General features: G+C 41.4%; 1 protein-coding gene across 2 annotated transcripts in view; it reads left to right on the forward strand.

Annotated features, from left to right (window-relative positions):
- PRUNE2 (prune homolog 2 with BCH domain) overlaps positions 1–14,040 on the forward strand; it is a 273,699-nt gene that overhangs the window by 249,863 nt on the left and 9,796 nt on the right. For both annotated transcript variants that reach the window (XM_047831091.1, XM_047831093.1), the window contains 5 exons: positions 231–333; positions 963–1,094; positions 2,727–2,813; positions 8,217–8,315; positions 11,562–11,597. In XM_047831091.1, coding sequence (XP_047687047.1) covers positions 231–333; positions 963–1,094; positions 2,727–2,813; positions 8,217–8,315; positions 11,562–11,597 — 457 coding nt within the window. The remainder of the gene's footprint in view (positions 1–230; positions 334–962; positions 1,095–2,726; positions 2,814–8,216; positions 8,316–11,561; positions 11,598–14,040) is intronic.

Genomic DNA, 14,040 nt, shown 5'->3' on the forward strand with positions numbered 1-14,040 from the left:
CACACTGTATATTTAAGGCTGTATACAATATACATATATTATACTCTATGATAACCACTGAAAATAAGGTTATGTACTTACAGAAGTATAGTCTATATAATACTCACTTAAAGATCTGTTACATTTACGCACACACGCTTGCCAAAGCTTCCAGATTTGCCCTTTAGGTTAAATATTATCTTGTTAAGAGCTTTCAGTTGGTCACAAATGTCTTTTTGTTTGTCCCCCAGGATACTATGGGGACGGCCTAAATGCAATCATTGTGTTTGCTGCCTGTTTTCTGCCAGACAGCAGTCGGGCGGATTACCACTATGTCATGGAAAATCTTTTCCTGTGAGTGATATTTATGGCAAAGTGCTTTGAGTGAATGTCTATGGCATGGCATGGCAGATAGTGCATCTTTAATGGGAGGAAATAGATGATGTAGAATATTCTAAGCCTTTGATGAAAAGTCAATGAAATCTCTGTCAAGGAATATTGCTCAAGAGGCGAAAGCCTTTAGAAGAACTTTTGTCAGTAGAGTGATTTGAAAACAAAACGAACACAGTCTTGCCTGCACTCTCAAATCCTGGAACATTTCCTTTGGATAAAGTGTTATTTTTATTCCCCCCCCGTAACATGGCTTCATTTATATCCTTCACTTGTGCCTTTGGTACATGATAACATTGTTGACATTTTTGAAATTCGGGTTCTAACCTACGTATTTTTTTAGCGTACGTGCATTAAAAAAAAAAAAAAAAAAAAAGATAAAAACAAGGTAACCCTACAGATAAATGAGCAATACTCGCTCTCAGAGAAATAATCTTAGGACACTGCACTCTCTTCAAGGTAAAGAGGTAATATGCACAACCATTCTTAAATGTCATACGCTCTGTAATTTAAATGTCATATAATCATGTTGTAAATAAGATGAACTGTTTCATGTGGGAAATGAAAACCCTCCTCTTCCTTCCTGTGATCAGATATGTAATAAGCACTTTAGAGCTGATGGTAGCTGAAGACTATATGATTGTGTACTTGAATGGTGCAACCCCCAGACGCAAGATGCCAGGGCTGGGCTGGATGAAAAAATGCTACCAGATGATTGACAGACGGTACGTGGGCGTCATTATTTAACCTCCGTTTTGGCCTCCTCAATAACTCCCATTCCTAATTCCCTTTCATCTGCCGAAACACGTGATCATGTTTTGGGAACATGGAATTATGCAGAGTTAAGAAAGGACAGAAATATTAAGAAAAGTTCACTTGCTGCCCCAAATTTGAAATAAAGCAGAGCTCCCCTAGGTTTTGCTAGGTGTTGTCATCTCAAACCTGGTGACCAAGTCTGTTCTAAACTATGTGTATGCCGTTGCTGCGTGAAGGTGCGGTTTGTCCTGATAAACAGAGTATCCATGATTCTTTTTTTTTTTAAGTTTATTTATTTATTTTGAGAGAGAGAGAGAGAGAGAGAGAGAGAGAGAGAGAGAGAGAATATCCCAAGCAGGCTCTGCAGTGTGGAGCCCAACTCGGGGCTTAAACCCACAAACCATGAGATCATGACCTGAGCCAATCAAGAGTCAGATGCTTAACCAAGTGAGCCACCCAGGCACCCGTGGAGTATCCACGATTCTTTACTGGTTTTACATGACTGGTTTTACGTGTCTTTACTGGTTTTACGTGTCACTTACGTGACATAAGTGCTGCTTATGTGCACTAGGACTGTTGATCTGGGCGACTGTTGGGCTTATCGTCCATCATTCGCCGAGATAGTTCAAGTTAACCACTAGCCCATTTGGTCCCGTGGTGCACTTTTTTCCCAAGATACTTCACTTCCATCCATACTGGCTTGAATAGAACAAAACATGTTAGGGGCACCCGGGTGACTCAGTTGACTAAGTGTGGCATCCCCTTAGACGTGGCTTCGTGCATGACAACATGCGAGTGCCCTGTTATGTTATCTAAGATCCACTTGATGATCTAAACATTCATAAAGTAGCGTTGCTAATGCTTCGAAACATGCCTGAATATCAAGAATGCTAAAATGGTAATCTGAAAGTCAAACAACCACATGATCTACTGTTACTTGTTTCATAATACAGAAGAAGAAACCAAGGCTTAGTAGATCAAAGAAATTGGCTAAGTTGCTAGTAAGAATGTGTTCTTTTCAAAACAGTAAAGATAATGCTGGCAAAAATGAAAAGAATTGTTAAGCAAAAATGCACCCTGATAGTCATAGATTTATGCAGTCCAGAAATATACCCATCCTACTTTACATGTATTCCTCTGGGAAAATGAGGTTGGACTCATACAAGTTACAAATTATATCTCAAAAAAATTGGGGGGGGGGCACCTGGGTGGCTCAGTCAGTTAAGCGTCTGACTTCAGCTCAGGTCACGATCTCATGGTTTGTGAGTTCAAGCCCCGCATCGGGCTCCGTGCTGACAGCTCAGAGCCTGGAGCCTGCTTCGGATTCTGTATCTCCCTCTCTCTCTCTGTTCCTCCCCCACTCACACTCTGTCTCTCAAAAATAAATAAACATTAAAAAGTTTTTAATAAAATAATTTTTTTACTAATCATGGTCATTCAGTTCCTTCCCATCAGATAATAGGAACTTACCTAGAACTCTCTAATATTATAATATGCTTATTTGGGGATATACTTTCCATTTTAACTCCTACTGAAAATGGGTTAGGAGTGATTTTTTTTTCTTTTCTTTCTTTTTTTTTTTTTTTTTTTTTGTTAAATAGGTTGCGAAAGAATTTGAAATCATTCATCATTGTTCATCCATCTTGGTTCATCAGAACAATCCTTGCAGTGACACGACCTTTTATAAGGTATGGTTGTTATTATACTAAAAATACTGCTAGTCGTTTTTCAAAATATGTGTTCATTGTCCTGTAAATAAGAATTCACGAACACAGAGAGTATTTGGGAAGACATATTTTGCCCCTGCCTTTCCTGGAATGCTATTTTGGACTGTGTAGCAAGGAACCCTAATTAAGGGTGAGCATTATTTTGTAATGACCATTTTTCCCCACTATTACGAAACATGACCTCTCTATTGCTTGCTGTAACACAGAGGTTGAAGTGGGAGGGTTTCCATGCCATAATACAAAAGGGAGTAGGTAATACTTTTAAAGTGACTTGGTAATTTGTAGAGCGTAGAAAAGGCATCGTAACGCAACAGTGGAAAAATAAAGACAAACCAAGGACAGAAACGGGAGTGGTGTGCCTTGTCTTAATTGTTCTGTTTCTTCTGAACACATATCATGTAGGTCACGAAACTTAGGGAAAGAGTCTGGGCAGCCATTTTGAGAGCTTTTTTTTCATTGCCCATGAGGATTCTGGGTTTCGATTCAGTTCAATTCTGTGAATACTTACGTTGTGTTGGATACTGTATAACCTTACATTTTGGGGACACAAAGACAAAGAAAACATGCCTCATAATACAGTGAGACTTGAAACAGTTAGATGAAAGGGACAGGATGTATTGCGTAGAGAGCTTTAAAATAAAATACAGTCTTACCTAACGTTGGGATGCAGAGGAGATGAACTGAAAGTTTTCTGTCTCAAAGTTATTGATGAATTTCTAAGAAACATTCTGATCACTGTGGAGGAAAAAAAAAAATGCTAAAGGTTAAAAACCTTTATTTAGGGGCGCCTGGGTGGTGCAGTCGGTTAAGCGTCCGACTTCAGCCAGGTCACGATCTCACGGTCCGTGAGTTCGAGCCCTGCGTCAGGCTCTGGGCTGATGGCTCAGAGCCTGGAGCCTGTTTCCGACTCTGTGTCTCCCTCTCTCTCTGCCCCTCCCCCGTTCATGCTCTGTCTCTCTCTGTCCCAAAAATAAATAAACATTGAGAAAAAAAAAATGTTTAAAAAAAAAAATTTAAAAAAAAACCTTTATTTATTTTTTACATGGACATTTACCGTGCCTTCCCAATTCTACCTTTTTTGTTCAGTGTTCACTTACATGTATGTAGCATTTCCACCTCCTACTTCCAACCATTGAGTAGCATCTTTCAACCTAGTTTTCCTGTGGCAAAGTTTAGTTCTTTACCATACCATGTGAAATTGCTTAAAAAAAATAGTATGAGAGGGGCGCCTGGGTGGCTCAGTCGGTTCAGTATCCGACTTCAGCTCGGGTCATGATCTCACAGTTCGTGAGTTCGAGCCCAGTATCGGCTCTCTGCTGTCAGCGCAAAGGCCGGAGCCTGCTTCGAATCCTCTCTCCCTCTCTCTCTGCCCCTCCCGCCCGCACACTTTCTCTCTCTCTCACTCGCTCAAAAATAAAAATAAACATTAAAAAAAAGAAAATGTTTTGATAAGGGAATAGGAATCAATGTACACTGAAGAGCTTATAAAAAATTTAATGGTGGGGTGTCTGGCTGGTTCAGTAGGTGGAGTATGTGACTCTTGATCTCAGGGTTGTAAGTTCAAGCCCCACAGTGGATACAAAGATTACTTAAAAATAGAATCTTTTAAAAGTTTTTCTTTTCAAATTTAATAGCTAAGATAAGTAAATGTTAGTTATCATATTCACTCGCTGATATTTGTTGGATCATTTGGGTGTTATAAAACAAATAAGTTTCTTGGTAAATAACAAAACTTTGTTACTGTAAGAATACTGAGAAGTAATTACAACTCAACATCATTTGTCGAAGGGAGTTTCAAGATGGTAAGTACAACAACAGTAATAAAATGATAGCAAAGAGTATTGTGGTAAATTATAGAAACTCATGGCTTACATTTACTGAGTATGTACAGGCAGTATTTCATTTAATTGCAATGTGAGTCCTCTGAAGGAGGTACTGTTTACTGTTTCCCTCATGCAGGAAACATCCCTGAGGTTCAGTGAAGTCAATTAAGTTGTCTAATGCAAAAACCAGCAAACCCCTTTCTGTAAAAGATCAGACAGTAAATACTTTAGGTTATGTGGACCATCCGGTCTCAGTCACATCTGCTCAATTCTGCCATTATAGGTCCAAAACAGTCAATAGACACTATGTAGATAAGTAGGTGTGGCTGTCTTCGAATCAAACTTGATATGTGAACACTGAAATTGAACTTCTTAAAAATGTTTTCATATCACAAAATATTCTTGGTGTCAGATTCTTTTTTTTTTTTTTTTAATTTTTTTTCAATGTTTTTTATTTATTTTGGGGACAGAGAGAGACAGAGCATGAACGGGGGAGGGGCAGAGAGAGAGGGAGACACAGAATCGGAAACAGGCTCCAGGCTCTGAGCCATCAGCCCAGAGCCCGACGCGGGGCTCGAACTCACGGACCGCGAGATCGTGACCTGGCTGAAGTCGGACGCTTAACCGACTGCGCCACCCAGGCGCCCCGTGATTCTTTTCAAATATTAAAAAAAAAAAAATGTAAAAACAATCCTTAGCTGGAGGACTGTAAAACAAAAACAAAAACAAAACAAAAACAAAAAAACCCAAAACAGCTAACAAGTTGGCTTTGGAGCATAGGCTATAGTTTGCCAACCCCAGGTCTAATATAAAATAGCCAGTAAGTGGTAGACTCAGACTTTGAACCCAGTGGTCTGCCTAATTGTAGAGAAAACACATTTCAAGTACTTAAATATTATAGCCTACAGTCTCATCATGTGAGACCCTCCCTCTTTAAAGATCCCCCTCTGAATCAGTCTATATCAGTGTAACCAATTTTTAGACCTGAAAAAAGAGGTCACTAACATGTATTATAGGTCCTTTTGCTGCTGAAGGAGAACACCTATGATAGAGGTGGATGGGAAATTCATTTATTTTTTTTAATGAATTGTCTGTGGCAAGTGCTGGGTTAGGTGGAGATTGAGAGGCACGGCAGCTGCCATGGACAAGTCAGCAATTGAAACGGAGGGTATAGCTGAAGCAAAATGGGGGTGATAACACGGTGAGGGTGAATTGGGGGTGACAGGTAGAGAGTAAAGGCTGAGAGCCTGCGTCAAGAGAGGTGTTCCAGAAGAACGAGCCTTCAAGGTGAGTTTTGAAGAACCGATGGGATGGACTAGCTGAAGCCAGGTGGAAACAGCGGGTCCAAACACACCAAGAAAGGGACAACATGACATGTTCAGAGAACTGTACATTCTAGTGAACGTAACCGTGGAGCTGGATGGAGGGTTCCCCTTCCACCCACTCTATCTTTTATCAAAACCTGAATTTAGCTCAGGAAGTCCAGGGGAAGGAAGAGGTAGTGTGTGTCCATCCAAGGCTTCTCAGGACGACTAGAAGTGACTCTGTGGAGACACAAGTCATTCACCGCCAGTGGCCCAGGGTCAGATTGCAAGTAAAATGTGAAAGATAACCGTACAGAGAGATGACCCCGCAAAGCCTTCCTTCCAGAATGCACAGCAGTTGAACAGAAGGCAGTACAATTGGCAGACGGCTCGGCATGATCTCTAGCCTGGAGGGGTCTTTTTCTCGGAAACCATTCCAGAAAGTTCAGTGCTTGATCAAGTTCCCTTTCAAGTGGAATGATACATTTTAAAAAGCAGTTTGCAATTACACCAATAATACACAAATGCTTTCTCCTTATGAAATATCCAACCATTACCGATAAGACTAAGTTCTTCCTTCAACAACTGCCAGTTTCTGTTCGGAACTCCTTTCCCTAGAGGCACATTCTTTGATCAGTTGCAATAGTATCTTTTCATGTTGTCTTATATCCATCTACACACATCTAACATGATAACGTGTAGATGAAAGCTGTTTGTAATTCAGATCCAGTTACTGGAATATGGTTTTGGTCCATCTGGACTGAACGCGCTATCTAAAACTTAAAAAAAGAAAAAAACTAAAAAAACAAACAAACAATTAAGCTAAAATATTAAGAGGAAAATGAGTTTATACATACTTTAAGAAGCTAATGTTTTATTTTTGAGACAGCACAAGCAGGGGAGGGGCAGAGAGAAGGGAACAGAGGATCTGAAGTGGGCTCTGTGCTGACAACAGTGAGCCCAGTGTGGGGCTTGAACTCATGAATCTCAAGATCATGACCTGAGCCAAAACCGGACACCCAACCAGCTGAGCCACCCAGGTGTCCCATGTATACTTGCAAAATTGATCAACCTCGGGGTGCCTGGATGGCTCAGTCATTTAAGCATCTGACCCTTGGTTTGGGCTCAGGTCATGATCTCCGTTTATGAGTTAGAGCCCCCTGTTGGACTGTGTGCTGATATCACTGAGCCTGCTTGGGATTCTCTCTCTCCCTCTCTCTCTGCCCCTCCCCTGTCTGCCTTCTCTCTCTCTCTCTCTCTCTGTCTGTCTCTCTCTCTGTCTCTCTCTCTCTCTCTCTCTCTCACACACACACATGAAATAAACGTGCAAAAACATGAAATAGATCAACCTTGGAAGAGTCTGAAAGAATTAATGACAAGATTTTTATTTAAGAACAAAGAAACAAGCAAACAAAGCCAAATGAACCATAAACCAATGAATGTGGAGAGTGGCAGAAACCTCTGAGAGGCCATGTGATGTGTGGTCAAGAGTGTAGACCCGAGGGGGGTGGGAGAATAGGTGATGGGGATTAAGGAGGGCACGTGTGATGAGCACCAGGAGATGCATGGAAGTGTTGAAGCCCTATATTGGACACCTGAAACGAATATAACACTGTTAACTAACTGGAATTAAAAGAAAAAAACTTACAAAAAATAAGAGTATAGACGGGTCAGACTGCTCTGGTTGGAATCCAGGCTCTACCATATACCTGAGGTGAAACCTTAGGCAAATACGTAACTCTCTGTATGTCGAGTTTCCTTATCTTTAAAAAAAAAAAAGAAGAAGAAGAAGAAGAAGAATTAGAGGTATCTGGGTGGCTCAGTCAGTTAAGCGTCTGACTCTTGACCTCGGCTAAGGTCAGGATCTCGCAGTTCGTGAGCTTGAGCCCCAGGTGGGGCTGTGCACTGACAGCGTGAAGCCTGCTTGGGATTTTTTCCTCTCTCCTCCTCCCAGCCCCTCCCCAAGTTTTAAAGGAGCACTCGGAACATCTTTTAAAACAAAAAGAGAATAATAATAACAAGCCTACCTCACTAGGCGTAAGAAGAAATAAGGGAGTCGATACATATAAACCTCTTAAAACAGTATCTGGCATGTTGCAACTACTCGGATGTGTAGCCTTTCTTCTTAGTAAGTGGGGCCAACGTGTTAACTTTTTCAGGGTTTTCAAGAAGAGGCAACACACTTAGAAGGGATGAAGTGGACACTAATGATATCTTTTCTCTCTCTTTTCTTTTAGCTCAAAATTCAGCAGTAAAATTAAGTATGTCAATAGTTTATCAGAACTCAGTGGGCTGATCCCAATGGACTGCATCCATATTCCAGAAAGCATCATCAAGTAAGTCGTGATGGTTTCCAAGATTCGGTAAGAAATTCTGCATGTTTGGAGGGGACTGGAAAACAACTCACTTCTGGAATACTGGGGAAATGTCGTGAATTCTATTTAAAATAAATACTGAGTGTTTTCCAATCAATAGATATTTTTTTTCCGAATACCCATAGAGACCTGTTCTTTCAGATTCTCTTTCACATCATCTTCCCTTGGGGTTATCGATCATTGCTCATGTCACCTTAAATTTTGCTCCCATTTTGCAAAGCATAGATTTAAGATGAATCAGTGCACCTGCTGCCTGTGTCTCCCTCTCTCGCAGACACAACAGGGTCTGAGCACAGCTTTGCCTTCTTTATTGCCTTACGGAAAGTAATTTACCTGCCTGGCCCTAGGAAAAGGGGGAAAAAATAAACTATCTTTTCTCTGTTTTCTTCTAAATCCCTTTTCTTCACGGGTCCCTTCAGGTGAAAGGTAAGGCAGAGTGGTAGGTGGCGTGGGTAGGGATGATTCCCCTTCCTCAGGGTAATGCAATTAGCAGCCCGTGAGGAAACAGCATGGAGACTGAAGGGCGCTGGATAGTGCTGTAAAAATAATGAGAATAACAGTTAACACCGGCTGCTTGGAGCGGAGACTTAAAAGTACGGATGCCGAGGAGGGAACTCTCCTGTTTGGTTCACTGTTGCAAAGAACCGTTGCTCTCTGTGGGTTGCGCTTTTCTTCCTCTGTGTCTGATTCACTCATTTTATTTTTTTTTTATTTGACTGAAAATGGGAGGCCTTTAAGCTTTAGCTCGAAGAAAACAGACAAGACAGACAAGGATAGCCTATCTTCCTCCATAAGATGGATAGCAAAGTAGACTTCGCAATTTGCACTTCCAAAAAAGAGTCCTTTTACTAAAAAGAAAAAAAAAAGGCGGGGGGCAGGGGTGGGCAAAGAAGCTGGAAAGAAAAGACTTGCATTTATTTCGGGGCAATACCGTATCAGGCATTAGAAGTGCTCTACGTATGTAGTGTTTAATCCCCATGGTAAACCCCCAAGTACAGGGAAGGGAAGCCAACAACGAAGAAAAGCTACTTAGGTCAAGTATAAGTAGGAGCAAGGAAGAGATGGAACTAGAATTCAGACCCAGGTCAGCCTGGCAGCAGAATTCTCACACCCTTTTCTAGCAGTTTCCTTCACCTCCCTTTAAGTATTGGAAGTCCTAGCTCAGGAGTAGATGCGTTTGGCTTTCCTTCTCTTGATAGGAGGTGAACACGGGATAATGATTTGGCTTAGAACTGCCCGTTGGCTTAGCCGAATCAAGCAGTGTTCGTGTGATCCCAACAGCGGCTTTGACCCTCTTTAGCTTATAGGACTCTCACCCCCTGCTTACCTCATAGCTCAATCCTTTTACCTCAAAAAGGAGCAGCCCCACCTCTAAGCTCCACTCCTACGGTCTGTAAAGTCACTGGAGTACCCACCTCCTGTAGGGCTGTCTCCCTTTGCGAAAGATGACCAGGACATTATCTCTTCAAATGGAAATGAGCGCTGGCCACTTTCTAGCTAAATAGGGCAATGCCTCCATGGTGTGGCAGTTGGAGATAGAGAAGAGAATGGGTTTTGGAGGCTTAATAATAGATTTGAACCTTCCTGCCAGCCCCTGATATCGAGCTGGGGTGCGTGGGTGGCTCAGTCAGTTAAGCATCTGACTTGGGCTCAGGTCAGGATCTCGTTGGTGGGTTCCAGCCCCACATCAAGCTGTCTGCTGTCAGTGCATAGCCCACTTCGGGTCCTCTGTCTGTCTCTCTCTCAGAAATAAGTAAACGTTAAAAAAAACCTCTCCGTGCCTCAGTGCAGCATCCAGAAAATGGGGAAGGGGCAATTCATAGAAAGGCCCTAAGGATTGGGTGAAAATGTGCATAATGCATCCAAGAGCCTTCCCATCAAGAGCTGGCAATCCAGAATGTTATTTATTATAATCAGGTTGCTTTTAGAGACTCATTATCTGATAGGAAAGTTTAAATGAGAAGTTAAACATGCCCAAGGCACTTTTCATTCATTGACACCCATCAGTTTTCAATGACTCCATTTGCGAGAAGTTTCTTAAGGAGAAAAGGGCTCCATTTGGGAAGATTTTCTTCTGGAGGGAGAAATTTACAACCATCCCTGTCCTCCCCGTGTGTCCATGCTTTTGTCCCGTCTTCCGCCGTCCATCTTCTCTGGATGTCCTTTTTGCCCCTTCTGTTCCTGGCCCGCATTGTCTCCTTTTCATGTTATGCCATTTTCAAAATGAGAGAAGCCATGAGCCTATTACTGAATACCATTCGGAGAATCTAATCTCGGCCAGTCCCAAGACCAGTATTCAGCTAGGCTGGAGCCTGTCATCAAAGGACTTAAATGAAAGAAAAAGTTGCCCAATCTGAAATTAGATTTATAATTGTTGATGACAGTATATTCTTGTTATTTGTGGCAATCATGTTCTTCTAGAACCCTAAACGGCGAACCGTTGTTCCTAGGAGGAATACAGGGCTAAGTTCCTGCAAACACCTGGTTAATTTCCATTAACCAATTAACATAGAACCTTGTTGTGTGTTTCTGTGTAAAAATGGCTGATTTGATATATGTTGACTCACTAACATTGAATTCACGGCCAAGAGCACCATAGCCCCTGCCCAAGCAAAGCTTCTCTAATGCACAGATGCTCTCCAGAAGGCACATCACAGCCTTCTTGTGCTTAGGAATGCCAGACAGCGCCTCAACACTCTGCTTGGGGGCATTTTAAATGGCGAAATTACCAATTAAAAGCACAAGAACAGGGAAAACATGGCACTAAATAGACAGCACCTGTTGGCAGCCTGAGACTGAGCTAAAACGAGAAGGCAGAGCCTTGTTTTGTTGGGCCTCGACTGGGAATGTGCACATCAGGTGGCTCAAATTTTTTGCCACTAATAAAAGTAGTGAGTCGCCATAAAGGCGCCACAGGTATTGACGTGGGGGGGGGGGGGCGGGGGTCAGAAACAAAATGCAAGCAGGAGGCAAATTTGCAAACAATGCAAAGAACCTGCAAATAACAGGACTGGCTGAAGCTAATCATGAATTCTAACTCCTCGATTATATCCCATGAAAATACGTTTTTCTCCAAAAAGGCACTTTGATTCTTTCAGGGGGGCAGGCTTTTTCTCTCACGTTCTGTCCGTTCTTTAACACATGTACCTGTCATTTTCTCCGTCTGTTGGCTCATCTTGCTCATTGCATTCATTTTTATCCCGTAAGGTACGATGAAGAGAGATCTTATAAGAGAAGTGTGAGGTAAAATCTCCTGATCTGCAATTCACGCTGGACCCGCTGTGTGTGTGCACCTGTGTCTTAGACTCGTGGGTGACCTCAACATGCTACCAGAGCAAGAGGTCATTCTATCCATCCCTTGTTGCATACCATTCCTGGTCTTTGTCTTGTGTGTAAAGCTGTTGAGGTCAGCCTGATTTGCAACTGAAACCCACTAAGCCAGATTCACCCTTGAGCTGGCCCAGGCTGCAAGCTGTCTCTAACTATACGCAACAGACCGGTGTGGACGTTTTCAGCTTTACTCCGCCAGCATGTTTCTGCTCTCCTGGCAACTTGTGTTATCTACCTACCTTTATGAAGGAATTTGCAAAGTAAACGTGCAGAAACACCAAATGGGAGGAAACGGCACCATATCTAATCGAAGGAGCGTGTCTCAGTGCTCCAAAGGATGGTTTTTAAAGGCACATGTGCTCCACTTATGTTTGGCTCTGCTTTGCTGAGTGACTCTCTCACGCTGTGCTTGCTTCTTTTCTGTTTCTTTTCCACACCGATAATTTTTGCTCATGCAGACTGGATGAAGAACTGAGGGAAGCATCAGAAGCAGCTAAGTAAGACTTGGTTTTCGTTCGGCAGCTGGCGTGATGTTGGCTTGCGTTTCAGGAATGAATCGGGAGAAGCCGCATGCCTGGCGTTTTATTTTTGCATCCTGATGATGATGCTGCACTTTAAAGGGTCCCCTTTGTCCCACATTAGATGCAATGTCTAGTAGTTTTACTACAATCTATTTTCCCCTGTGATCTTGGTTACCTTAAGGAACGCATTTGTTACTGGTTTTTTTGGTGGTGGTGGGGGTGGGGGTTGTTTGTTTGTTTTTTTAATGTACATGTAATTTTAGGCACCCCAGCAAAGGAACACATCACAGGCACCATCACATATAATATATCCAGATCGTTGTTAGATAGTTTGAGGCCACAAAAGCTCATTCATTCATCCTAATAGAGAGAAACGATGACAAGTCAAAATTTGGACTATGGAACCAATTTCGTGACTTTCCAAGTTTTTTTAAGCCCCTTATTTAGTAACTTGGAAATACTGCTCAACTAAATAGCTTCAGAGCTACTTGGATGAATAGAAAAAGGATCATTACTCACTATTGTTAAAGTATACCTTTTGAAAAGGCAAAATCTTAACTTTAATACAACTATGAAATGATACCTGCCGATGATTTTACTCAACTAATTATTTAATGACAGACCCAGTAAAGTGTAAAAAACCAGTTCAAAGGACACTCGCAACGCTAGATTTCTGTAGGTGATTTATAAAGGACTGTTAGGATAAGATTATTGGTTTAGATGCAAAATGGATCAACATCCAACAGGGCAATAAACTGTAAATTAGGATTATCTTTTCCACTGGATTGAAATTATTAGCATCTCTGTCCCCCAAAGAGTTGTAAAATAGCTCGTCAACAGAAAGTCAACTCAGCATTGCTTTCAAAGAACATCCGGTAATTTCCTTTTATTCCCAAGTTCAAAAAATTTTTTCTGACACTTTGTGTCAAATGCAGACAAGTACTATTTGGAATGTTTACTATATTAAAGCTTTTCCATTTCAAATATTGCCTACACCATTAATATTTATAACTAGTTCTCATTTTAACAGTGCAAAAGCAGAAACCTGGGCAATGTCCAAACAGCTACAAATTCTGAATAAATACGTTTTGGTTTTTTTTTTTCTGTATAGATGTAAATGCCAATTCCTCATGAGTACAATCCATTGAGCTATTTTTTTTTTCCTACAGCACATTTTTATCGTAGGTGCTATGTAGAATTATTTGCCCACAGTGTGGATCTTTTGGGTAAAAATTCAAGGATGAGGGGCACCTGGCTGGCTCAGTCGAAAGAGCATGCAACTCTTCATTTCAGGGTCATGAGTTCAAGCCCCACATTGGGCATAGAACTTAAAAAAAAAAAGATTAATTAAAATTTGAGGAAAGATTTTTGCCTTAGAAATGTCAGCATAGTTTAGTGTTATAAGATTCCTATGCTGTGTTGGTTTTCTTTCAAGATAATGGACACCCATGTAGACTAACAGTACTCAGAAGTCTTTACATTTCTACTCTAACAGAATCTTCTCAGTCGCTAACTCAACTGTTACAAACCCGAAGTTGGGAAAGGAAGATGTTAGGAACCAAGGAACCAGATGTGGGCGTGAAGTGCCCTGTTAGCTTTTATCTGTACTCGGCTTACATTGTGTCATGAAATTCCCCGGAGACAGAGCAATGAATTTCTGTTTCAGATTCTTTTTTTTTTTTTTTGGATGATAATATCCTTATGAAATTAAGGAGGTGTTTTCAAGACAACAGATGGAGGGGAGGGAAATCAATAACTTTCCAGCCAAACCCGTTATAGAGTCATATTGCCATATTCTTTCATTATCTCCATTAAAACCTTGCCTTTTTCCATAG

Source organism: Prionailurus viverrinus, chromosome D4 (genome assembly GCF_022837055.1).
Source record: "Prionailurus viverrinus isolate Anna chromosome D4, UM_Priviv_1.0, whole genome shotgun sequence".
In the NCBI taxonomy this organism is placed as follows: Eukaryota; Metazoa; Chordata; class Mammalia; order Carnivora; family Felidae; genus Prionailurus; species Prionailurus viverrinus.